The sequence below is a fragment of the Vitis riparia genome, chromosome 4, assembly GCF_004353265.1.
Source record: "Vitis riparia cultivar Riparia Gloire de Montpellier isolate 1030 chromosome 4, EGFV_Vit.rip_1.0, whole genome shotgun sequence".
Classification (NCBI taxonomy): domain Eukaryota; kingdom Viridiplantae; phylum Streptophyta; class Magnoliopsida; order Vitales; family Vitaceae; genus Vitis; species Vitis riparia.
The window spans coordinates 24,101,503-24,128,609 of record NC_048434.1 but is presented as its reverse complement, the minus strand read 5'-3'; the positions used below and the strand labels follow the sequence as shown (position 1 = coordinate 24,128,609).

At 38.3% G+C, this 27,107-nt stretch overlaps 1 protein-coding gene across 3 annotated transcripts in view; it reads left to right on the top strand.

The window, feature by feature from the left end:
- Positions 1 to 27,107, top strand: part of LOC117912627 (DNA polymerase delta catalytic subunit) — a 77,288-nt gene that overhangs the window by 43,410 nt on the left and 6,771 nt on the right. For 2 of the 3 annotated variants that reach the window (XM_034827304.1, XM_034827301.1), the window contains exons 13-30: positions 1,611 to 1,730; positions 1,825 to 1,923; positions 2,509 to 2,616; positions 2,765 to 2,860; positions 2,989 to 3,054; positions 3,211 to 3,267; positions 3,409 to 3,496; positions 3,622 to 3,701; positions 6,088 to 6,201; positions 9,282 to 9,396; positions 9,477 to 9,649; positions 9,805 to 9,876; positions 12,088 to 12,162; positions 12,253 to 12,342; positions 12,421 to 12,581; positions 24,413 to 24,486; positions 24,592 to 24,679; positions 25,057 to 25,156. In XM_034827304.1, the coding sequence (XP_034683195.1) occupies positions 1,611 to 1,730; positions 1,825 to 1,923; positions 2,509 to 2,616; positions 2,765 to 2,860; positions 2,989 to 3,054; positions 3,211 to 3,267; positions 3,409 to 3,496; positions 3,622 to 3,701; positions 6,088 to 6,201; positions 9,282 to 9,396; positions 9,477 to 9,649; positions 9,805 to 9,876; positions 12,088 to 12,162; positions 12,253 to 12,342; positions 12,421 to 12,581; positions 24,413 to 24,486; positions 24,592 to 24,679; positions 25,057 to 25,144 (1,764 nt within the window). In that variant the 3' untranslated portion in view covers positions 25,145 to 25,156. Of the gene's footprint in view, positions 1 to 1,610; positions 1,731 to 1,824; positions 1,924 to 2,508; positions 2,617 to 2,764; positions 2,861 to 2,988; positions 3,055 to 3,210; positions 3,268 to 3,408; positions 3,497 to 3,621; positions 3,702 to 6,087; positions 6,202 to 9,281; positions 9,397 to 9,476; positions 9,650 to 9,804; positions 9,877 to 12,087; positions 12,163 to 12,252; positions 12,343 to 12,420; positions 12,582 to 24,412; positions 24,487 to 24,591; positions 24,680 to 25,056; positions 25,157 to 27,107 lie in introns of those variants that run through there. The other variant, XM_034827305.1, reaches the window with a different exon arrangement.

The following is a 27,107-nucleotide window of genomic DNA, read 5'->3' as shown; positions in this document are numbered from 1 at the left end:
TCTCTTTCTCAAGACCGAGAATGTGAAAACAAACGTCTTGGCAGTTTGGAGCTCGGAGAAGGTTGCTTAAGTTTTTCCAATATTCACATTAAAAAGCAAAACCCTTTTTATCATAGTGTTTATAGGATAAAAGTACCTAATGGACTCAAATTAGGATGTCTAAAAGAAATCAATTATAATTGTAAAATAAATCCAATTGCAATTATAAAATTAATCCAGTAACAATTGTAAAATTAGTTCAATTGCACAAAATTGGAATTCCATCATGAGCGCTTGAGCACCCTTAAAAGTTTTTAAAATCATTTTTGCTCAATTTAAAAAACCTTCAATCCACTACATTTTTGCCACAAGAGCTTTGTCAGTGATCGCAACGTGAGAGCACGTCATCTCTGACACTGGAAAGGGCTCTCGTTGTCTCTCGGCTACACTCATGGATTGAACAAGAAGTTAGTGACTGAACTTACAACATTTTTTGGAAATATATGCTAGAAAGGTGACCATGTTATATAATATAGCAAGATAGGATATAATAAAGAAAAATATACAAAAAGAGTGAATAAACAAAGAAGGATGAGGAATTCTTCCAACAAGAAGGATGATAAGCAAAGTGAGAAAAGGCGGTTTGTGTTTATAAACAAGGAGTAAAAAAGGGAGAAGAACTCTAACAAATAGGAGAGAGTCAGAATGGGATACTTCAAAAATCACATGCACAATGTTCCCTTGATGAATTTTTAGGATTGTTCTGTTTGGATTGATTGAGAAGTTGATTTAGTGAAGTTTAAATCACACTCTTGGGTACACTCATGGATTCAACAAGAAGTTAGTGACAACTTACAACATTTTTTGAAAATACATACTAGAAAGGAGAACATATTATATAATGTAGCACGAGAGAATATAATAAAGAAAATATACAAAAAGAGTGAATAAACAAAGAAGGATGCGGAATTCTTCCAACAAGAAGGACGATAAGCAAAGTGAGAAAAGGCTAAGTACTCAATTTCCAATCTAGTGAAAGAATAATAAAAGGAATTCCTGAGAACACCTTGGTGACACACATCTAAAAGTTATAAGGTAATTTAGTCTTTCCCTAGCATCTCTGTCAATCTCTTCCTGTCCTAAAAATTATTGTACTCCTCTCAAACCAGATAGTCCATCACATAGCAAGGATAGCCCCTCTTCACAAGAATACCTCTCTAGTGCTCTTCCCAAGCCAAAAGACACTTTGGAACAGAATTCCTAACACACACACTTTTAGGGCACAAAATAAAATTCATATTGTTCTTGATTATTTTAAGAAATATATGAATTAATAATCTAAAAATTGTTGAAAATTGTTTTCCTTAAAGTTGCTTGTTGGCTCACTCTCATAATTTTAAAAATATATGAGAAAAGTAAGCAAAATTCTGTGAGCCTCAATAGTTTCATTTACTATTTTTTTTTTTTATAGGAATAGTTTCATTTTACTATTTTCTATGTGAAATTTGATATTAAACCTATTACATAAATATGTCTTTTCTATGCTTTGGAAGGAAGAGTTCAAGGCAAAAAAAAAAAGAATGTAGCTCATCTGCTACACCAATGAACATTCTTTCTTTTTCGAATTGCAGGATGCTTATCTCCCACAGCGGCTTTTGGACAAACTGATGTTCATTTACAATTATGTTGAGATGGCTCGTGTTACAGGTGTCCCTATCTCCTTTCTTCTTTCCAGAGGGCAAAGCATTAAGGTTAATCATATACTTCTGTAGAACTGATGAATTATTGATGAGTGTGCAGAGGGATCGAACTTAAGGAATTACAAAAATCAACTATTATTTTCAGGTACTTTCTCAACTTCTTAGGAAGGCAAAACAGAAGAACCTTGTTCTTCCCAATGTCAAACAAGCAGGATCTGAACAAGGAACATATGAAGGTGCAACTGTAAGTTTATCATTCTCTCTGATACTTCATAAACTCAGTCATATTAACATTTGGGACATGACAAGAAAAATAGTATTTTGGCTAGTTTGGATTAATTTCCTATAAGATTTTAAGTTGCATTGCAGTCCTAAGTTTCTGATCCTTTAGATTATGGTTGTTTGGAAAATTGTTATAGCACATGATGATAGAACCCAAAAGAAAAATAGATTTCCTATAAAAATTGGGTATTAGCTTCTCTTTTTGCATTTTGACAACATTCAATTATGTACATCAACTTTTGGTTTTTTATAGTTTAGGTTCAGTCATTTTGAATTTGTGCTTCTACTGGTAAAGAGATTTGCTAGGTTTGTACTCTTCTTTCCATACTGAGAGGGATTGAAGGCTATTTAGGTAATCATGTTGTAGGTGCTCTATTTTGGCTACTGGCTCCTACCATGAAGCAAATACAGACTGTTTTTGACATTTTTCTAGTTTATAAGGAATGCTAATTAATTGATGAAGGAAAGCCTGTGCTATGAGATCTCCTTTAGCAAACACTTGGAGTATGTCTATTGCTTTGACATTGAGGGAATTTTTCTAATGTAGGTTTTGGAGGCGAACGCAGGATTCTATGAAAAGCCAATTGCAACATTGGATTTTGCATCACTATATCCATCTATCATGATGGCATATAATTTATGTTACTGCACTCTGGTGATTCTTCTGATGATTTCTTTTATTTGCTGCCAAAAGCTACTTTTGCACATTTAGATTTGATTTGTATTATTTAAATGAATATTGGTCTGATTGAGAAGCTTTTATGGTAATTTATTTTATTTTATTTTTAATGGTCTCTGTCAAGGTAACACCTGAAGATGTTCACAAACTCAACCTCCCACCAGAATGTGTCAACAAAACTCCATCCGGTGAAATATTTGTTAAATCAAGTTTACAGAAGGTTAATTTTTTTATAGTAATGTGGTTAAGCGTGTTTCCTATTTGTAAACATGAGTGAACTTTAGTAGTTAAGTTTTCGTGAATATTATAGATTCACATAAATGAGAATATATTGCAATTTACTTTCAGGGCATTCTTCCGGAAATTCTTGAAGAACTATTAGCTGCCCGTAAAAGAGCAAAAGCAGATTTGAAGGTTTTTTTTTCCCTCTCTCTCATAAGTATTTATGTGGGTTGTTTCTTATTAAATTTTTATGTTGCTGTCAGACAGTGTTATTGCTTTGTTATCCAGCTTTCTATGTTACTGATGGATCCTTTGTTTATGTAAATAATGGTATTAATCAATTTTTAGGAAGCAAAGGATCCTCTTGAGAAGGCTGTGCTAGATGGTCGTCAGCTTGCCTTGAAGGTAAATTATGTAACTTTTAATTGTGTTATCATTTCTTGTATGATTAATTTTATAGTTGTGATGATTTAGAGTTATGTTTGAACTAATTGTTTATCACTAATCCTATTGTCTCAAGTTCAATGCTTTTTGTTGCTTTTCCAGATAAGTGCGAATTCTGTATATGGGTTTACAGGAGCCACTGTTGGCCAGTTACCATGTTTAGAGATATCTTCTAGTGTTACAAGCTATGGTAATACATACTACTATTTTTTGGCACTTGTACTGCTCAATATGTAAGCTTTTTTCTGGATAAGATCTGAAATACTTTGTTTTTTGAATAGTTCTTGATCTTATGAGTTGGTTATCCTTGTCAAGGTCGGCAGATGATCGAGCACACAAAAAAACTGGTGGAAGAGAAATTTACAACACTTGGGGGCTATGAACATAATGCTGAGGTATACCAGATGGACTTTTCCTTTTCTGATTGTCTTAGCCTTTTGGCACCTATTATATACTTTCTGTATTCCTAAAATATTTCCCACAATCTCTCCTATGATCTGTCATGCATTTTTTTTCTGAAATATCTCCTATGATGTCTCCCATAATCATTCCCACAATTTCTCCTATGATCTCAAAACTCCCCCTCAAGTTGGAGAGTAGATATTAATAGTCCTAACTTGTCACAAATAGAATCAAGGGCTTCTTTTGGAAGGGCTTTGGTAAAAATATTCATTAGGTGGTTCTTAGATGATATAATGGAGTGACAATTTTCTTTGACTCTATTTTTGAGCCAATGGAATGATAATATACTTTGATATGTTTTGTCCTTTCATGAAAAATAGGATAGCTAGCAATATGGATGGTTGCTTGATTGTCTTAGACTCTCAATCGAGAGACAAATACAATATTGGTATGCTAATTTCTTGCATATGGGTTTTTAACTAAGTTAATTCACATAATGTATGTGCCATTGCGCAATACTTCGCCTTTGTGCTGTGTGGAAAGAAAAAAATAGGATAGCGTTCGACAATGAAGAGTTTTCAATACATAGGTTGAAGTATTCTTTTGTGTGTAGTTTATGGTCTTGGACAAAGTTGTATATAGATGTTGACCCTTTATCTTTAATCGACTTTTTTGATTGGTTGGACTCTAGGTGAGGGCATGTGAGGTTTTTGTTTTCCCTCCTGTTTTGCTCTTTTTAGCCTTTTGGCACCTATTATATACTTTCTGTATGCCTTGGGTTGCCCTCCGGGCTTCCATTTTCAGATTAATTTATTCTCTTCTGTGTTTACCCATACAAAAAATTTAGGTGAATTAATTCATGTAGGGAAATATCCAATTTCCATCGACCTAGGTTGACTTACCTTTGTTTTCCTAAAGAATTACTTTAATTTCTTTTTTAAGGAATTTTAGCCTAATGTTTTTCTAGCATCCAACCATCCAAAATTTATTTAACCTTTTATTAAGATTAATTCTTCTATACAATAAATGCACAATCTTTATAAAAGAAAACTTATTATACATGGAAACTGCATAGATGCCCATGTAAAATTCACCTATGTTCAATACTGCACCAAAAAAACCTTTGCAACCTATAGGCTTTTAAAAAAATATCTACTACTTCTGAACATCTCATTATTTTCCAATCTCAAAACACACTACATAAATTCTCATAACCACATCGTACTATTCTCAATATTCCCCCACAATAATCATATAGTCTTCAAATGTAATGCCCTATGGATTCACCACCAACAACAAAATACCCATGGGTGTGAGATTTGGTCCCACCACTATAGTTCTTTTTTTCTTTGTTTTTTTGATACTATTTGAAAACAAAAATTATGTCTACATGATATTTCCACTATATCCAAACTTTCATCTTAGGGTTAATTTCTTCTCAAATCCTAATCAAAATAACTCTAGGTTTAGGATTTCTTAATTCTAGATTCTCTTAAACACCAATTTATTTATTTACATATTTTTATATTAATTATTTTTTTCTCTTTAAAACTAAAATAGCAATTGCATTATAAGGGAAGAATTTTTTTTTTTTTTAGAATTCTTACCTTGAAGTTCTCTGAAAAGGGAAAAATATCCCTCCCCTTCACTTTGGATTTGAAATCCTAACTTCTCTCTATCCTTTGTTTTCTACAATGTCTGAGAGAGTTTTAATAATTTTTTAAAACATATTTTAGGGTTTTTATATTATTATTATTATGATTATTATGTTTTTTTTTCTTCTCACCTACAATCCAAAATTTAAGCCCATAGAGATTTAAACTCATGGGGCTTAAAATTTAAGCCTATGAGCCAAAAATTATATTTTTTGGGCTAACTTAACCCTTGGGCATTACATAAGATATATTGCATTGGAAGATACAACAGGATGGACTAGACAATACATTATGTCGTGTGATATGAAGTCCAATTTGTGATACATATCATGATACCAATCAATTCCTTTCAAAATCAATAGATATCTTGTTTATATTGAGCAATTTCCTTTGCTTTTCTATTTATCAACCCATACTTATCAGTTTCCTATTAAAATCAATGTGTCACACCATCTTCGAAATCCTTATATATTGCATATCATGTGATACGAACTATCATGGTTAAAGCAATCCATTTGATCTTGATTTGTGTGTGTGTTTTTGTATGTTATATATTGTTTCTTATACATCACAAACTGATATCTTTTTCTCTTTTTTCTTTTCTTTTCTTTTTGTGTATGGTTTCTTCATTTGAGGCCCTATAACCATGCCTATTCCCAATGATCTCAAAAAGTTATCTGGTTGATCCCTTTTTCATGAGAAGTGATTAATTGTATGGTATCAGGTGATATATGGGGACACAGATTCAGTTATGGTGCTTTTTGGCGTGTCCACAGTGGAAGCAGCAATGAACTTGGGTAGAGAGGCAGCAGAATATATCAGTGGAACTTTCATGAAGGTAAGATCTTATTACCTAAGCCCTTGATCTTTTATTTTATGGTTACATCTAGGATCCTTATTAGTTTAATGCAAAATTCTAGCTTCTAAGATTAACTCTTTCAGTGACTACCATATAATTCTTTCCAAGTCAGAACAACTAGAGGCAACTTGCATAGAGTATTTGAGATAAGGCACTTATGCTTTTATGTCTCTATAAACTTTGACCTTTAGCTAATTGGTCTGAGTTCCTAACTAGTTAAACTAAAGGAATGAATAATTTCTCACCATGTCTTAATTCTTTAAAGGGTTCCTAGTCCTCATTCCCAAGAAAGGGGGGGCTGATGACCTTGGGGACTTCAGGCCCATCAGTTTGCTAGGGGGATTGTATAAGCTCTTGGCCAAAGTGCTGGCCAATAGGTTGAAGAAGGTTTTAGACAAGGTGGTCTCCGCGGACCAAAATGCTTTTGTGAAGGGAAGACAGATTGTGGATGCCTCGCTCATAGCCAATGAGGTGATTGACTTCTGGCATAAACGTAAAGAGAAAGGGTTGATTTGTAAACTGGATATTGAAAAAACCTATGATAGCATTAATTGGAAGTTCCTCATGAAGGTCTTGCACAAGATGGGTTTTGGAGCTCGTTGGATGGAGTGGATCTAGTGGTGTATTTCAACTACAAATTTTTCTATTCTGGTTAATGGGGTGCCAGCAGGTTATTTCTCCAATTCCAGGGGGTTGCGCCAAGGAGATCCACTCTCTCCCTACCTTTTTGTGTTGGGTATGGAATTGCTAATTGTGCTTTTAAGAAGGGCTGTTGATGGGGGATTCATTTCCGGCTGTAGCCTTCGAGGGAGGGGGGGAATGGAGATGAATGTGTCCCATTTACTATTTGTTGATGACACTATTATTTTCTGCGAAGCAAGGCAAGATCACCTTACCTCTCTAAGCTGGATTTTGGAGAAGGCTAGCCCTTTGGAAAAGACAATATTTGTCAAAGGACGGGAGAATTACCCTCATTAAGAGCACTTTGGCTAGTATACCTATTTACCAATTGTCTCTCTTTCGAATCCTAAGCTAGTTGCAAAAAGGCTCGAAAAAATACAAATGGATTTTCTTTGGGGAGGGGGAAGCCTGGAAAGAAAAATCTACTTAATCAATTGGGAGGTGGTGTGCACCCAAAAGGAGAAAGGGGGTCTAGGCATTTGGAAGATTGATCTCCTGAATAAGGCCTTGTTGGGCAAATGGATTTGGAGATTTGCCTTTGAAAAAGAAATCCTTTGGAAGAAGGTGATCGGGGTGAAGTATGACTATGAGGGTTTTGGTTGGAGAACTAATGAGGCTCGCGGAACGTTTGGAGTGGGGGTTTGGAAGGAAATCTTGAAGGAGTCGAATTGGTGTTGGGATAATATAGAGTTCAAGGTGGGAGAGGGGACTAAGGTTAACTTTTGGACTGATCAGTGGTGCGGTAATGAGGCGTTGTCCCAAACTTTTCCCCAATTGTTTGCCTTGGCGGCCCAAAGGAACGCCTCGGTTAATGAGATGTGGGATTCTAGCCTTGGCCAAGGAGGTTGGAATATAAGATTCTCTAGAAACTCTAACGATTGGGAGCTGGACGCTATAGGAGAGTTGTTTCATATGCCGAGGGACTTGAGGATTTCTCTTGAAGAGGACTTAGTGATATGGAAAGGAGGGGGTCACGATCATTTTCGGAATAGAGATGCTTACAAGCTGCTGACAATCCCTAGTGCCATCACCTTCTTGAAAAAAAGTATTTGGGTGGACAAGGTCTCAACCAAAGTTGCCTTTTTTGCTTGGGAGGCTACTTGGGAGAAGGTCCTAACTATGGATAGGCTTTAAAGACGGGGCTGACATCTTCCAAATTGTTGCTTTTTGTGTGGTTGTGAAGAGGAAAATGTAAATCATATTCTTTTACACTGTATAGTAGTCAGGGTTCTCTTGGAGATTGTCCTTGCCTTGTTTGGGGCTAATTGGGTGTTTCTAGAGACAGTCAAAAGAGATGTTACTTAGTTGGAGGGGCCCTTTTGTGGGGAAAAAGAGGAAAAAGATTTGAAATTCCATTCCATTGTGTATTTTTTGGACGGTTTGGAAGGAAATAAATAGATTAGCCTTCAGGGGGGGCTCTCTAGTTATACAGAAGTTGAAAAATATTTTTTTTTGTAACTTGTGGAGTTGGGCTAGGGTGTATATGAGAGAGGAGTCCTCTTCGCTTTTAGGTTTTTTGGAATGGCTTGCCGTTCCTTAAGGGGTGGTGAGTGTTTTGTTCATGTGTTTTTGCTTAGGCTGCTATGTATACTTCCTGTATGCCTTGTGGCTTTCTGCCCCTTAATATATTTGCGCTCTTTTATCAAAAAAATATTATATACATGCAAGGGTTAACTAGGTTATAGCTAATTTAGGACTGAATCAGGGAACCTAATTATTAGGTAGATTTCCAGAGAAGAAATTTCAAGGGAATAGACGAAGTGTTGGAGGTTGGGTCGGCAGATGAAATAGTTTCAGAGATTTCTGACATTCTTGGGAATTCCTAGGATTTGAGAAGAGGAGATGGCAGATTTAAATCCTAGGAAAAAGGGACTCATGTAAGGCTTAGCAATGAAGGCTAAAAAGACCAAAGAAAAAATGGCAATGGAGGCCTAGAAGAAGGTAGCACAGATTGATACCATTAAGTAGTGAATAATTTCTCACTATGTCTTAATTTAGGACTGAATCAGGGAACCTAATTATTAGGCAGATTTCTAGGAAAGAAATAAAACATACAACTGTACAAAATCAATAACAATATTTATAAACCAATTATCACCAATAAGATGTAGAAATAAGTTGTCAAATCTCCAAGAACCTTCCAATATTGTCAGTCCATCTCAATATATTGAATTTTATTTTGAACTTTGATTCAATCTTATGCAGCTGATGAAACTTGGAAGCACGTGTTTTGATAAATTTGTCTATAAAACCATCATCTTTTGACTTGAGAGAACTTTTTTGTAACTTTGTAGAGACTTTCATTTCCTCTCTGTTTATGTTCGTAAATGATCAAGGGTTTTTTTTTATTATTATTTTTTGGTATTTCTTTTGTGTAGCCCATCAAACTAGAGTTCGAGAAAGTTTATTATCCATATCTACTGATTAGCAAGAAAAGATATGCTGGTTTGTTATGGACAAACCCAGACAAGTTCGACAAAATGGATACAAAAGGTAGACAGCAGATAGCTCAGTCTTTTGAGTTTTTGTATGTTTCTCAACAGTCTTTTCTAACTATCACTCATCATTAACAGGCATTGAAACTGTTCGAAGAGACAATTGTCTATTGGTTAAAAATCTGGTAAAGGAGTGCCTCCACAAAATACTAATTGACAGGGACATTCCTGGCGCAGTTCAGTATGTCAAGAATACAATTGCAGATCTTCTCATGAACCGCATGGATTTGTCACTTTTGGTTATTACTAAGGTGGAAAAAGAATCTTGGTTAAATTGTGCCATTACTTTATTTTTATACTTTTCTTTCTTGATTGTTTTAAAGTTATAAGAATCCTTGTTCTGACCCCATTTCATTGTGGCATAACTATGAACTTTGTACCTGCACTAACAAGTACAGTTTAGCAGGGTTTGACAAAGACTGGAGATGATTATGAAGTAAAGACAGCTCATGTTGAACTTGCTGAACGTATGCGCAAGGTTAGTGTTATTTCATTAATTTCATCATTTCATAATTTAACCATTGCCCATTTAGTTGTTGCACATTCCAATCACATATTTCATGTACTTCTGTGTCCATTTCGTATGAGCTTGAGGTGCCTCAAATGACAAGTTCAGGGTGTTCAGCTATGATTTTCCATGACTTTTAAGTTGATATGGGTTAATGTAAAGAACATCATCATTTTCAAGTGCATGAACTACATTTATATCTAAAGAATTTACATGATTGAGTAGCATAATTCCTGCAGAGCTTTCATTTGATTATTTTGTTCATTTTAAGTAATGCTGTTTTGATTCTATTCGTTTAACTTTGGTTTGCAATGATTAACAGCATTCTTGTGGTAGATATTTCTTTGAACTCCAAAGAAGTAAATTGTGCATGTATGATATGAACTGAAATTGTGTAATATGCGTCTGATCGTGTACTCTTAAGTGGTGACGGATGGTTCTTAATTGGATAGGATGTTAGCCAGGGGGAGAGAGGTATTGAGGTTTTAGAGAAGCCGAGCAGGGGGGAAGGGGGAGGAAGCAAGTTGGCAATGCATCCAAGGGGGGCAGAGCTTCAGGGAGCAACTAGGAGATAACTCTTGAAAATGGGCTTAAGAGTTTTGAAGTTTCTTGAGTCTGTCTGGTTGTATTTTCAAATGAGCTATTGACCCTTAATATAGAGGCCGAAGGTAGAGTTCTATTGGTTATTGATGGGAGGCCTTTAACCCATTGTTAGGCTAGGAGGGTTCGGTTGCCATAAGATTAGGTCTAACCAATAGAGGGCGGCTTGTAAGTATAGGGGCTTAGATCTGCCATGTGTCGGCCCTTGTCTTTGCAGTGTATATGTTTTGGTGACGTGAGACATTGATTGTGATGGGTCCCTTGGTAGTGATGAGTTCTTTGAGGGCAATGGGACACCCTCCTCTCAATCCATTCGAAACAATTTCAAACTATACACAACCTATCTCATCTCAATGGACATCTAGTTCCATCCACCAAATCAAGACTGTTGACTAGTTCAAACAATGGATGGTAGGAGGGCTAAACCTCCCACTGAGGTGCATCAAATTTATGTAGAAATCTTTTAGCCCTGCTCCAGACTTTATAATAGTATTAGCACATCATTCCCAAGTGAGATGTTTTTAGGGAGCAGTGGAAATAAAGCGGGGTGGTCACAAGGAGAAGTAAACTTGGAGGGGACTGACTTCACATAGGAGCAGCTGTACATTAACACCACCCCCATGGGGGAAGGGGGTTGCTGTTGTATCAACTCCTACTTTGTCTCTTTAAGGTGTGTCGACATCACTGCCATGGGGAGTGGGTTTTCAAGTCAATACCCACCTAGTCCATGGGAGCCTTCTCAATAGTCTTGTGTTGAGGGTTCATGTTGACACCCTCTTCATTTGCCAAGTTGGTTACCACACCCCCTCCACTAGAGGTGATAGGAACTCCCTTAGCATCTATTGTAGGGGAATGTCCACATTTTATGGCTATCCAACAAGGAAAGAATGGCCAAGCCAAGCATGAGTTTCAGCTTAAAACAAGGATGCATGGAGATATTAGGGTAGAGTGCTCATATGGGGATGCAAGACATGGGTTCTGTAAATTAAGACTTGATATGTGTGGCACTAGGCCACTGGCCATTTTCTGATGCATTAAAGGCAATTTAAAGGAAAGTTAAAGGTTATTGCATTGAAACACATGATGAACATGTATACTAAATCCATGTGGGAAATATGAGGCAAACTTGGACATCAATAGTAAGATACAATAAAAATGCAATACATATTATTTTTCATGTGAAACTTTCTATGTCATAATCTATTGTATAATACATCATGAGGCACTGAAAATAATGTCTTAATTCAGCATGTTCTATACTCCAGCCATGTCTCAAGATGATGCTAGGTAGCATATGGTGTTTGATAAAACTTCCCTGCTGATATTTATCCATTTCCTTACAAAAACTTGCATATGTTTGGTATTAATTCCTAGTTCAGGATGTTCTACACTCCAGTCGTAACTCAAGTTTTCACTAGGTAGCATATGGTGTTTGATAAACCCTCCCATAGAAATATGCAGCCATATACTTAGAGGACTTGTATATTATCATTGTTGTTGTTGCTGCTGCTGCTGTTGTTTTAAGTTTCTTGGTGCTTTGACTTCATAGTTTCATAGTAGAAAAATTCATGTGATTGACAGCGAGATGCTGCAACTGCTCCAAATGTTGGGGATCGAGTACCATATGTTATTATTAAAGCAGCAAAAGGTGCCAAGGTAAGCTGTTTGGTGATTGTATTGTTTGACCAGATGCTTTGTGGTTTTCTTTGGATGGTGTATTATATTTAACAAGTTGATAATTGACAGGCTTATGAAAGATCGGAAGACCCCATCTATGTGCTGGAAAATAACATACCAATAGACCCTCAATACTACCTTGAAAATCAAATTAGCAAGGTTACTTTCGTGCATTGATGCATTTATTATACACCATTTTTTTTAAATTAGGTGTTAACAATAGTATTCATGTTACAGCCACTTTTAAGAATTTTTGAACCCATTTTGAAGAATGCTAGCAAGGAGCTTCTCCATGGAAGTCACACAAGATCTATTTCCATCTCAACTCCTTCAAATAGTGGCATAATGAAATTTGCAAAGAAACAACTCAGTTGCATTGGCTGCAAAGCTCTAATTAGGTATACCTCAATTATATTCTGTCCTTTCTCTCATTCTTTTCAATTGTTCAAATTTTCATTGGTATGTTCAAAATATATATGATGAGAGGATTAAGTGCTCAGGCTGATAATTATTCACTGAAGAGACACAAAGAAAATTGCATTATTTGTCTCCATTAGGCAGTTGTTAATACAATTTCTTATTTACCTATAAAAAAAATGATAAATAAGAAACAATAGACCTTGGCCCCAAAAACTAATACACCTAAATCTCAAGTGCTCTAGTAAGAGGGGAGAATTGTACCTCCTTCTACAGTACATTGTCAGCTTAGACTTAGGTCACTAAGGACTTTGGCCAACTGTAAGACCATTGCTACTTGGACCCTTGAGCTTAAGGCTTTTTCCTTTTAGGGTGTGAGGAGAGGAACAAGGAATAAAGTTTGTGGTAGTGAAAAAATAAAATAAAATAAAAGTAGAGAGAGAAGAAATGACGAAGAAAAGATCAAAACCTTAGAGTCTCACTAAGGCCTTGTGGGAGTCTCACCTAGACAAAAATGAATGGAGTCTCACTATTGAGCATTGCAACACTTGCAATGATGAAAAACATAATATTATTATTATCAATCAATTCATTTTTTTATTTACATCGATTAGCCTTGTTTATAGGTTCTTAAAAAAAATCCTAAGTCTACTAAAATTCTAATAACCTATTATGACTCTAATTCTTATTATAATATTCAAAGTCTACTAAGATTCTAATAACCTATTATGACTTTAATTCTAATTATCTTACAACCCAATTAGCTAATCCTAATTTGACTTTAACAAATACAAATCCTACTTTACTTCCAACTAATATTAATTCTAATTTAATCCCGACTAATATTAATCTTAATTTAATTCCAAGTAATCTTAATCCTACTTTAATTGCAATTAATACAAATTGTCTTTCTTGATGTATATCTTAGAGATTCATCCTCATCAGCCCCATAGAGAACGAATGGTGGGGATGTATGCTCTAAGTAGGACTCGTGGAATGCAAAGGCCCTTTATGGAAGACAACTGGAAAGCACCCATTTCAAAATTTAAATCCAACCAAATAAGGCTTTACACTTGGGCCATTTCAGATAGTGACATTCTTGTGGACTTAGACCATCAATTGCACCCACATCTCCATTAATTGACCCAAAGGCTAAAGCTGGGGTTGGGGGGGGAGAGGGAGGGCCAGTTTTAGATTGGCCACTAAGCTGAAGGTGATGAAGGAAAAAATCAAAGGTTGGAACAGGGACGTGTTTGGAAGGCTGGAAGTTAATAAAAACTCAGCCCTCCAGCAAGTCGAATTCTGGGATGGGGTGGAAAGTGAAAGGAGTCTGTCAGAAGGAGAAACGGAGCTGAAAAAAGAAGCTAAGGAAACCTTCAAAAAGTGGGTGTTATTGGAAGAAACCCATTGGAGACAATTGTCAAGGGAGTTGTGGCTTAAGGAAGGGGATAAGAACACATGCTTCTTTCATTGGATGGTCATTGCCCATCGAAGAAAGAACTCCTTGGATAGAATTAAGATCAATGGGGTGTGGCTGGCTGAGGAGCAGGAGGTGAGTGAGGGGATTGTGAATGCTTTTCAGCAACTACTCTCAAAAGAGCTAGGCTGGAGAGCTGATATTGAGGGGCTGCACCTTCAACGTCTAAACCTTAGTGAAGCTGAAGTCTTGGAGTTGCCCTTCACTGAGGAAGAAATCCACTCTGCACTGGTGGAAATGAATGGAGATAAGGCTCTAGGCCCGGATGGGTTCACAGTGGCCTTTTGGCAATTTTGCTTGGACTTCGTGAAGGAGGAGATTGTGGATCTGTTTAAGGAGTTTTTTGATAAGAAATCTTTTGCCAAAAGTCTCAATACAACCTTTCTAGTCCTCATTCCAAAGAAAGGTGGGGCTGAGGACCTTGGGGATTTCTAGCCTATCAGCCTTTTAGGGGGACTGTACAAGCTTTTGGCCAAGGTGTTGGCCAATAGGCTGAAGAAGGTTGTTGAATATAATGTATTTATAGTATATAACCTTTCCTTGTTAATATAGGATACATGTATGGTAGTTAGGACTCCTAGCCTTGTATATATATATATTTCTCAATTGTAAGTAGATCATGACATTAATGAGAATTAAGGTCTTTCTTCTTTCTCTCTCTCTCAACATGGTATCAGAGCCAAGGAAGAAAACCTAATTCTTTCTTGTTTCCCGTGTCATCAACTCCGGGAAACCTTCCGGTGACCGTGTTTCATTCCGGTCACCTTCCCATCTTCCAATACTTTCCGGTCATTCGGATCGTCGACAGAAACTACTCACCGCCGGCGAACTTTTCCGGCGAATTTTCCGGCGAGATTTTCCGGCGACTTTTCCGGCGACGTATTTTTCCGACACCGACTATACCAGAAGGAGCGCCTGGAGGAGATCTACAACTTTTGTGAAGGCACCGGCACCAAAATCCCATCCACGCGCCGTCCACGCGCAAATTTCCGGCCGGCGACTGAATCTCACGCGCCGGCGCGTGAGGGCGCGTGAGGCCTTTTCCGGCGACGCGCCTCCTCCTCCAGCTTCGCCTGACGCCGACCAGCCTCCCTACCTCCCTGGTTCTCCCATCCGAGCCCTGCACATACCTCTTTTGGGGATTTTTGTCTCCGTCGGCCCTCCAAACAGCCTTTCCGGCGAAGCTCCGACTACTTTTTCTCCACTCCAATCCCTGCACGTGCCTTGGGAAGTGTTCTTCTACCTTTCTGGTGGTACCACGCCGCGATCTGAGGCCGTCTCCCTTTTTCGGTGGTGCCACGCCGCAATCTGAAGCCGTATTAGGGCTCTCTTCGATCCAAACATACTTCATTCTTCAGATAAGTAGATATGACTACTAAAAATTCCATTTTTTCCGCTGTTATATCTGGATCTCCTATGATTACTTCGGAGAAATTGGTTGGCAGTGACAATTATCTTTCCTGGTCTGCGTCTGTTGAACTTTGGTTTATGGGTCAAGGATATGAGGATCACTTGATTACACAGGAGGCAGATATCCCTGAGGTTGACCGCGTACAGTGGAGGAAGATAGATGCACAGTTATGTAGTGTATTATGGCAATCGGTTGATCCCAAGATTCTTCTTCATCTTCGGGCCTACAAAACTTGTTTTAAATTTTGGACTCAGGCCAAAGGATTATATACGAATGATATCCAGCGTCTTTATAAGGTGGCTTCTGCAATTGTCCATCTCAGCCAACAGGACTTGGATCTATCTACTTATATTGGCCAGATTGCCTCTCTTAAGGAGGAGTTCTTGACTGTGATGCCTCTTACTCCTGATGTTGGGGCTCAACAAACACAGCTTGACAAGTTCTTCATGGTTCTTACTCTTATTGGCCTCCGTCCGGATCTTGAGCCTGTCCGCGATCAGATTCTTGGTAGTTCATCAGTTCCGTCCTTGGATGATGTGTTTGCTCGCCTCCTCCGTATCTCCTCCACTCAGACTTTGCCATTTGATAGCACTTCAGATTCTTCTGTGTTAGTTTCTCAAACTAACTCTCGAGGAGGCCGTAGTGGTACCCGAGGTAGAGGTCAACGTCCTCATTGCACCTATTGCAATAAACTTGGTCACACTCGCGATCGTTGCTATCAGTTACATGGACGACCTCCTCGCACTGCCCATGTGGCCCAGTCCTCTGATTCTCCGCTGCCTCAAGCTCCGAGCTCTTCCGCATCTCAGGCTTCTGTTGCCTCTGTTGCCCAGCCTGGTAATGCCTCTGCCTGCCTTACCCACACATCTTCTCTTGGACCCTGGATTCTAGATTCTGGAGCTTCTGATCACTTATCTGGTAATAAGGATCTTTTCTCCTCTATTACTACTACCTCTGCTTTACCTAATGTTACCTTAGCTAATGGTTCTCAAACTGTGGCTAAAGGTATTGGTTTGGCCCTTCCTCTGCCTTCTCTACCTCTCACTTCTGTCCTTTATACTCCTGAATGTCCTTTTAATCTTATTTCCATCAGCAAAATCACTCGTACTCTTAATTGCTCTATTACCTTTTCTGATAAATTTGTGACCTTGCAGGACCGGAGTACGGGGAAGACGATTGGCATAGGACGTGAGTCTCAAGGCCTCTATCACCTCACCTCGGATTCATCTCCTGCAGTTTGCATTTCCACTGATGCTCCTCTCCTCATTCACAATCGTCTGGGCCACCCTAGTCTCTCCAAGTTCCAGAAGATGGTCCCTCGTTTTTCCACTTTATCGTCGCTTCCGTGTGAGTCATGTCAGCTTGGGAAACATACTCGTGTCTCGTTCCCAAAGCGTTTGAATAATCGGGCAAAGTCTCCTTTTGAGCTTGTCCACACTGATGTTTGGGGTCCTTGTCGGACTGCGTCTACTTTAGGATTTCAGTATTTTGTCACTTTCATTGATGATTATTCTCGATGTACTTGGTTATTTTTAATGAAAAATCGAGCTGAGTTATTCTCTATTTTCCAGAAATTTTATGCTGAAATCCAAACCCAGTTCAATGTTTCTATTCGTGTGTTACGCAGTGACAATGCCAGGGAATATTTTTCAGCCCCATTTACTTCGTTTATGTCTCATCATGGGATTCTTCATCAGTCTTCTTGTGCTCATACTCCTCAACAAAATGGGGTAGCTGAACGCAAGAATCGACATCTTGTTGAGACAGCTCGTACTCTCCTCCTCCATAGCAATGTTCCTTTTCGTTTTTGGGGGGACGCTGTTCTTACCGCTTGTTATTTGATTAATCGTATGCCCTCCTCTGTCTTACATGATCAGATTCCTCACTCCCTTCTCTTCCCTGACCAACCACTTTATTTCCTTCCTCCTCGTGTCTTTGGTTGTACTTGCTTTGTTCATATTCTCACTCCTGGACAGGACAAGCTTTCCGCCAAAGCCATGAAGTGTCTCTTCTTGGGATACTCTAGACTTCAGAAGGGTTATCGTTGTTATTCCCTTGAGACTCATCGATACTTTATCTCCGCTGATGTCACCTTCTTTGAGGACTCACCATTCTTTTCCACCACTTCTGAGTCTCTTCCTGTTTCTGAAGTCTTGCCTATTCCCATTGTCTCCCCACCTGATGCTATGCCTCCTCGGCCACTTCAGGTTTATCATCGTCGCCCTCGTGTTGTTGCTCCTCTCCCTTTTGCTGAGGCACCTGCTGACTCACTTCCTATCCCTTCGGCTTCACCTACCCCGGCTCTGCCTTCTCTTAATGACTTACCCATTGCTGTTCGGAAAGGTACTCGCTCTACTCGTAATCCTCATCCTATTTACAATTTTTTGAGTTATCATCGATTATCTTCACCCTATTCTGCTTTTGTTTCTGCTATATCCTCTGTTTCTCTTCCAAAGAGCACCCATGAAGCTCTTTCCCATCCAGGCTGGCGACAGGCAATGGTGGATGAAATGGCTGCTCTGCACTCTAATGGCACTTGGGATCTTGTTGTTTTACCCTCGGGTAAATCTACCGTTGGTTGTCGTTGGGTTTACGCAGTTAAGGTTGGTCCTGATGGTCAGGTTGATCGCCTTAAGGCCCGCTTAGTTGCTAAAGGCTATACTCAGGTTTATGGTTTTGATTATGGTGACACATTCTCTCCTGTTGCCAAGATTGCTTCTGTTCGTCTGCTTCTCTCCATGGCTGCCATGTGTTCTTGGCCTCTTTATCAATTGGATATTAAAAATGCCTTCCTTCATGGTGATCTTGCCGAGGAAGTTTATATGGAGCAACCTCCTGGTTTTGTTGCTCAGGGGGAGTCTGGTTTAGTATGCAGGTTACGCCGTTCTCTATATGGCTTGAAACAATCTCCTCGAGCATGGTTTAGCCGTTTTAGTTCTGTTGTTCAAGAGTTTGGCATGCTTCGCAGTACAGCAGACCATTCAGTTTTCTATCATCATAACTCTTTGGGGAAGTGTATTTATCTGGTTGTTTATGTGGACGACATCGTCATTACAGGCAGTGATCAGGATGGTATTCAGAAACTAAAGCAACACCTTTTTACCCACTTTCAGACCAAAGACTTGGGGAAACTCAAGTATTTCTTGGGAATTGAGATAGCTCAATCCAGTTCTGCTGTGGTCCTTTCCCAAAGGAAGTATGCTTTAGACATCCTGGAAGAAACTGGTATGTTAGACTGTAAACCGGTAGACACACCTATGGATCCGAATGTCAAACTTGTACCAGGACAGGGGGAGCCTTTAGGAGACCCCGGGAGATATCGACGGCTCGTAGGTAAATTGAACTATCTCACCATTACTCGTCCAGACATTTCTTTTCCTGTGAGTGTTGTTAGTCAATTCCTACAGTCACCATGTGATAGCCATTGGGATGCTGTAATCTGCATTCTTCGATATATCAAAAGTACACCAGGCCAAGGTGTGTTGTACGAGAACAGAGGTCATACTCAGGTTGTTGGTTACACAGATGCAGATTGGGCTGGCTCACCCACAGATAGACGTTCCACTTCAGGGTACTGTGTTTTTATTGGAGGTAATCTAATATCTTGGAAGAGTAAGAAACAAGATGTAGTGGCCAGATCTAGCGCTGAAGCCGAGTATCGAGCTATGGCTTTGGCAACATGTGAACTCATATGGTTGAGACATCTTCTTCTAGAGTTGAGATTTGGAAAGGATGAACAGATGAAACTCATATGTGATAACCAGGCCGCATTACATATTGCATCCAATCCAGTCTTTCATGAAAGGACCAAACATATTGAAGTTGACTGTCATTTCATTAGAGAGAAGATCGCATCAGGATGTGTTGCTACAAGTTTTGTTAATTCAAATGATCAACTAGCTGACATCTTCACTAAATCTCTCAGAGGTCCTAGGATTAAATATATTTGTAACAAGCTTGGTGCATATGACGTATATGCTCCAGCTTGAGGGGGAGTGTTGAATATAATGTATTTATAGTATATAACCTTTCCTTGTTAATATAGGATACATGTATGGTAGTTAGGACTCCTAGCCTTGTATATATATATATTTCTCAATTGTAAGTAGATCATGACATTAATGAGAATTAAGGTCTTTCTTCTTTCTCTCTCTCTCAACAAAGGTCTTAGGTGAGGTGGTCTCTGTGGATCAAAATGCTTTTGTGAGGGGTAGTTAGATTTTGGATGCCTCGCTCATAGCTAATGAGGTGATTGATTTTTGGCATAAACGTAAAGAGAAAGGGTTGATTTGCAAACTGGATATTGAAAAAGCCTATGATAGCATTAATTGGAATTTCCTCATGAAGGTCTTGCACAAGATGGGCTTTGGGTCTCAATGGATGGAGTGGATTTGGTGGTGCATTTCAACCGCAAAATTTTCTATTTTGGTCAACGGGGTGCTAGCAGGCTTTTTTTCCAATTCCAAGGGGTTGCGTCAAGGAGATCCCCTTTTTCTTTACCTTTTTGTCTTGGGTATGGAAGTGCTAAGTGCACTTATAAGAAGGGTTGTTAACGGGGGATTCATTTCAGGCTGCAGACTTCGAGGGAGAGGGGGGATGGAGATGAATGTGTCCTATTTGCTCTTTGCTGATGACACAATCATTTTCTGCGAAGCAAGGAAAGAGCATCTAACCTCTCTAAGTTGGATCTTGGCTTGGTTCGAGGCGGCTTCTGGTCTAAGAATAAATCTAGCTAAAAGCGAATTAATTCCTGTTGGAGAGGTTGAAGATATTGAGGAAATGGCAGTGGAGTTAGGGTGTAGAGTGGGGTCTCTTCCTACTTTCTATCTGGGGCTGCCCTTTGGAGCCCACCACAAGGCCTTGTCTATGTGGGATGGGGTGGAAGAAAGAATGAGGAGAAGATTAGTCCTTTGGAAAAGACAATATATGTCTAAGGGTGGGAGAATTACCCTCATTAAAAGTACACTGGCCAACATACCTATCTACCAATTGTCCCTCTTTCGAATGCCCAAGTTAGTAGCAAAAAGGCTTGAAAAATTACAAAGAGACTTTCTTTGGGGAGGGGGAAGCTTGGAAAGGAAAATCCACTTAATCAATTGGGAGATGGTGTGCACTCAAAAGGAGAAGGGGGGTCTAAGCACTCAGAAGATTGATCTCCTGAACAAGGCCTTGTTAGGTAAATGGATTTGGAGATTTGCCTTTGAAAAGGAAATCCTTTGGAATAAGGTGATCGGGGTGAAGTATGGCCAAGAGGGATTTGGATGGCGAACTAATGAAGCTTGCGGAACGTTTGGAGTGGGGGTTTGGAAGGAGATTCTGAAGGAGGCAAACCGGTTAACATAGGGTTCAAGGTGGGTGAGGGGACTAAGGTCAAGTTCTGGACTGATCATTGGTGTAGCAACGCAGCGCTGTCCCAAAATTTTCCCCAGTTATTTGCCTTGGCGATACATAGGAACGCAACGGTCAATGAAGTGTGGGACTCAAGCCTTGGTCAAGGAGGTTGGAATCTTAGATTTTCCAGAGATTCTAATGACTGGGAGCTGGATTTGATAGGAGAGTTGTTTCATATGCTGGGGGACTTCAGGATTTCTTCAGAAGAGGACTCAGTGTTATGGAAAGGAGGGGGTCATGGTACTTTTCGGATTAGGGATGCTTATAATTTGCTGGCTGCTCTTAGTGTCATCGCCTTCCCGAAAAAGAGCATTTGGGTGGACAAGGTTCGAACCAAATTTGTTTTTTTTACTTGGAAGGCCACGTGGGTGGCACCTCCCTAATCGTTGTTTTTTGTGTGGCTGTGAAGAGGAAAATGTAAATCATATTCTTTTACACTGTATAGTAGTCAGGGTCCTTTGGGAGATCTTCCTTGCCTTGTTTGGGGCTCAGTGGGTGTTCCCAGAGAAAGTCAAAGAGATGTTATTTAGTTGGAGGGGCCCTTTTATGGGGAAAAAGAGGAAAAAGATTTGGAACTCCATTCCATTGTGTATTTTTTGGACGGTATGGAAGGAAAAAAATAAATTAGCTTTTAGGGGGGGCTTTTTAGCTTTACAAAAACTCAAAAATCTTTTGTTTGTAATTTGTGGAGTTGGGCTAGGGTGGATATGGGAGAGGAGTCATCTTCGCTTTTAGGCTTTTTGGAGTGGCTAGCAGCTCCTTAACGGCTGGTGAGGTTGATTGTTCATGTGTTTTTTGTTTTTAGGTTGTTATGTATACTACCTGTATACTTTGTGGCTTTTCGCCCTTTAATATATTTTGTGCTCATTTATAAAAAAAAATATATATATATTATAAGATAAAAAAAATTACATGATATAATAAATTAAAAATGATTCAAATGTAAATATAATCTATTTACCATACATATCAGAAGTTGATCAACATGTAAATGTATCTTATACAAACCATGTTATTATTTATTAAATATGATATTGCATATAAATTACCAATTATAATGTATAAATGTTCAATTACTAAATATTACTTCACCAAATATTAAATCTGATGCTACATATAAATTACCAAATATAACTTTACCAAATATTAAATTTGATGTTGCATTATAAATTATAAAATTACAACTTTTCCAAATATGGTTCTCACTATCCCAACAACCACTGGCAAATCCCCAAACCCAAAGCTTTCCTCCAAATCTCAATCATAGTCAAGGGTCGTCAGAGCTGGAGAAGAATCTTAAGTTCAGTCCTGGCGTCGGCGACGATGAGTCACCATCCACTGGCATTGAAACTCTCGTGGTTCGTCAATTGTAGTGAGGTAAGGGAGCCCTCATCCCTTGATCTCTCATCTTAATAGAGAGGTAACGATTGGGTTAAATGGGAATAGTTCTTCTTCTTCTTCTTTAATCTTAATGGCGAACAAGATTGATGGTTTGAAATTGGGATTTGAGAATCTCAGAATCGGATTGGTCGTACTTGGCATCGAATTTGGTGCGATCAGTGTCAAGGCGGGTAGGACTCGGTCGAGTCGTATCAGACCACCATCGGACTCGCTGACGCCTTTCACACCCACAACCATTCACTCACGCCAAAACCACCATAGTCAACCAACATGGCTGCCATCTTCATCCTCCATGACCTTCATTTCTTGCTGCTAAAGGAGAAACACATGTAGGGAAACATAAAAAAGAGGAGAAGAAAACACGGAGAACAACTCTTCCTTTAACAATGAAGAAAACAACCAAAACAACTTTTTTTTGTTATCTGAAATGAGGTCTCTCGAGAACACGGAAAACACCAAAAACAAAAATCACCCCCTTTCCCAAACGCGTTTTCATTGTTTTTTGTTTTCAAGAACATTTTTCAAAAAGGAATCAAAGATTTTTCTTATTCCTATATAGTTTTCATTTATGTGAATACGACTAAATGCATGAATGTGATGTACCAAAAAATCTGTGGTTCCTAATGGAATAGGCAACAAAGCTACTTTGCCACCCACTGCTACTACCAAAACCATCAAAGAGAATGACCATCATGCTAGAAATCTTCATAAGAGTGTCCCTTGCAATCCCCATTAGCTTAAATAATTTCTGCCAAAACTAATAGGATAAAATGTAATGAAGAAACAGATGATTGATCATATCCATATTTCCCATTCTCTATAAACTAATTCTTGGGGCAATAGTTATATAAAATCTCTGGTTTGGAGCAAATAATTGGCATTGTCTTCTTCTAAGCTTCTAAACATGAAAATTCTAGAAAGTGATTGCTTTGGTTTACCAAATTAAAGTGGACTCCATATTCACTTTTGGAAAGGGTTTGGTAGAGGAATTGGAGGTAAACAAGCCCCTCTTCCCAAGGTTCAATACTCATCAAGGAAAGATGGAACAAGCAAACATTTTCAATGGATGGAGAGAAGAAGGATCGTCTATTTCAGAGTTGTCAAGGTTTCTTAAAGTCAAAGTTCTAAGAAAATTGTTAAAGAGAGAATAAAAAGTTAGCTTTGGGAACTTCCCTTCATGTCAAGAAGTGATAGAAAGGAAACTTTCATGAGTTGAATTCATCTACAGATATCCCCTGGACATTTTAGAGTAAATCAAGTTAGGCTTGATTTTCTTGTACTCTCTTTCAAAGAGGCTTCCTGCATCATCTCATCAATGATGATGATGCTGCTGGAAGCTTTGGTTCCTTAGAGCAAATGAATCATTATCCCTTAAAATGCAGGCAAAACACATGTAATCCTACAACTATTGACCCTACTTTTTACTTTGCTAAAATTTTTCATTTTGGAGCCTCTGTTCTCCCCATTTCTTGTGAGGATATGATCCAAAAAATTGCTGTGGAGAAATTACTTAAGCAATTATACCCTCTTTCATCAACAATATTATGAACTCTTTTTTATGTCCAAGTGGATTTCCAAATGACCTTTGTAATGTTTATTTTTTTATTTGAAAATAATAACTCATTTTTTCTTTGTGCAATTATCCTTATTGATTAAAATTTTCATTTGTTTGATTTTTTAATTAGAAATAAAAATGAGATAGCATGGTTAAAAGGACATCCAGTAACTTCTTTTTAAAAAAAAAATTGAAAAAACAACATATGGTTCACTGATTCATGAATAAACACTATAACAAGAATTAGATCCATCCCTAAAAGGAAATCCAGTCACAAAAGAGAAAAAAAGGTTTACAAAGAAGCAGGAAGTCTTCAGGGATTTCAGACATTGGGCTTTCTTATACTGTTTTCTCTGATTGCTTGCTCTTCCCCCTCCCCTGACAAAGTAAAATTTAGTAATACAAGGTTAATTTATTCATTGCTAATGTTGCCTATTGGACACATTGCTTATATTTTCTTGCTTGACTTACATCTAGTGATATGTCTCCATTCTTATGTATATTAATGCGGTTCTATCCCCTTTTTAAGAATACTTTTGTAGCCCAATGCTATATCAATTTTTTTATTTTGGATCAGTAATACAGACAGAACTCTCTGCTCACACTGCAAGGGAAGAGAAGCTGAACTTTATTGTAAAACAGTAGCTAATGGTAGTAATCTGTACTAGATTTTTATTCTATTCAATATAAAATGACTTTCAGGTGTACTTTAACCAGTAAAGTGCTTGGTCTTTGAAAAATTCACAATGATTGCAGTGTCTGAGTTGGAGATGCTTTTCGGAAGGCTTTGGACACAGTGCCAGGAGTGCCAAGGTTCCCTCCATCAGGATGTGCTTTGTACAAGGTTTTATTATTTCCTCAGCTGTTTGTGCATGTGTTTGTGTGTGTTTTTATTTCATTTTATTTTATTTTTAAAATCTTTGGTCAAATAAGAGAAGTAATATTAGATTCTCAGTAGGGATGTCCCAGATAATGCTAGCATAAGCTGGCTCTCCTTGCAAGAAATGCGCATTAGACCAGGGCCTTTATTTTTGTAGAAAAGCATGAACACACCCTCTCCTCATGATTTTGACTGTGTGCACTTCTGTACACAAATGGATGGTTGTGAATTTGCAGTATTGGAATAATACGTCGTTTGATTGCCATTAGCCTCATCTGTATCTCTTAAAGACATTCTTATGAACTTTTTTGAGTAATAATGATGTCATACTTTTTTTTCAGTCGAGATTGTCCAATATTTTATCGGAGAAAGAAGGCACAGAAAGACATGGCTGAAGCCAAGCTGCAATTAGAACGGTGGAACTTCTAAGATTCTTCTGAGGTTGGTATATTGTTTCACTCCCCTCTATTACTTTCTCAAGTTTGACTCTAATCCTAGGTTTTTGGAGGCAAATGCATAAGATTAGGCATAAGGCTGAAGTGCCTCAAGAATTTAGGGTTGATCCTTTTGAGTTAATGTATTTTCATATTTAAAAGATATATTTTAACAACAAAAATACATATAAAGGTGAAGAAATAATAGTTAATGAATATATATAATAGAAAAGAAACTATACAGAGGCATAAACTTTTCTTAGACATTTTAACAACATTTTTTTTTTTGATAGGAAACGACAAAGAGATATATTGATAGAAAAAAGAAGTACAAGAGAAAGATGAGGAATCCTCCCACCAAAGAAAAACTAAACTACAAGAATACAAAAACAAGAAAAAACAATGTAAAAACAAACAAACTCTCTAGATTAGACCAACCCAATGGAATTACACACTACTAGCCAATCAAGTTGTAACACATTAAGGGGGATCCCCTTAAAAATCTTGGAACAAAAAACCCAAAGAGAAGCAAGGAAATGAATAGAATTCCAAAGATTCTTTGAATTCCTTGCTTCATCCTCAAATATCCTCGCATTTCTTTCCCGCCACACAACCCAAATTAAAGCAATGCACGCAGCTTGCCACAAAACTATCCATCTCTTAGATAAACCAAAACCCTTATAATTGATGAACAACATGTCGGAAATGCTCATCGGGGGAACCCAATCCATTTTGGCTAACTGAAATAATCTGTGTCACAACTCCATAGTCAAAGAGCAATGTAGGAAAAGATGATCTGCTGATTCTCCATGCTTCATGCACAACTTACAAATGTCAGGACTAAGAGCTTTGTAGGGTTTTCTCAATTGTAGCAAGTCATTAGTATTTACCTTCTTGTGTGCCACTAACCGGATAAAGGACTTGACTTTGAAAGGGACTTGAGAATTCCAAACGAACTTAGAAGGGAAAACTGGAGAAGAACTAGAAAATTGGGATAAGGCAAGAAAGAAAGATTTGACTGTAAAAAGCCCTAAAGAAAATAAAGACCAAGATCTCGCATCTGAAATTGATGGTGATAAATGCAGACAATCAAGTGACCACATGAGGCCTTCTAAATCTTCTATCTCAGGATCGAAACGGTTACAACGGAAATTAAAGTTCCAAGAGAAGGGATGAGTAGCACCGAGAATTGAGGATATAGGAATATTTTTATCCGTGACTATTTTAAATAGTCTTGGATATTGGGATCCCAAAGGTTGGTCCCCCCACTAAAGGTCTTCCCAAAACCGAATTCTTTCCCCATCTTCTACCACAAACCGAGTATACTTGGAAAACTCCTGAAAGACTTGTGCAATAGCCTTCCAAGGACAACGATGTGACCATCTGACTATAGTGTTGGCATCCCAACCATTGGAATGTGACCCATAAATGCTTAAAATAACCTGATGCCACAGAGCTGAATCCTCTCTAGGGTACCTCCACAACCATTTCCCTAAGAGAGCGAGATTCCTTAGAGAAATCTTCCCAAATCCTAATCCCCCTTTTGCCTTCAAATTACACACTACATCCTAACTAACAAGATGATCTCTTTTACCTTTCTCAATCCTTGACCATAAAAAATCCCTTTGCAATCTCTCAATTTTTGCAGCCACTGAAGCGGGTATCTTAAACAAGGAGAAAAAGTAGCTAGGCATGTGGGTAAGGCAAGATTGGATAAGAGCTATCCTACCTCCAAAAGATAAGTAAGCCTTTTGCCACCCATCTAATCTCCTCGAGATTCTCTCAATCATTGGATCCTAAAAACCACAAGTCTTAGGGTTCCCTCCCAAAGGAAGACCCAGGTAGAGTATAGGTCAATCAGAAGCCTTGCAATCAAGCAACTCGACCAACCTAGAAAGATAATTCCGATCGAGATTGATGCCAAAAAGATAACTTTTGTCAAGGTTAACCTTAAGCCT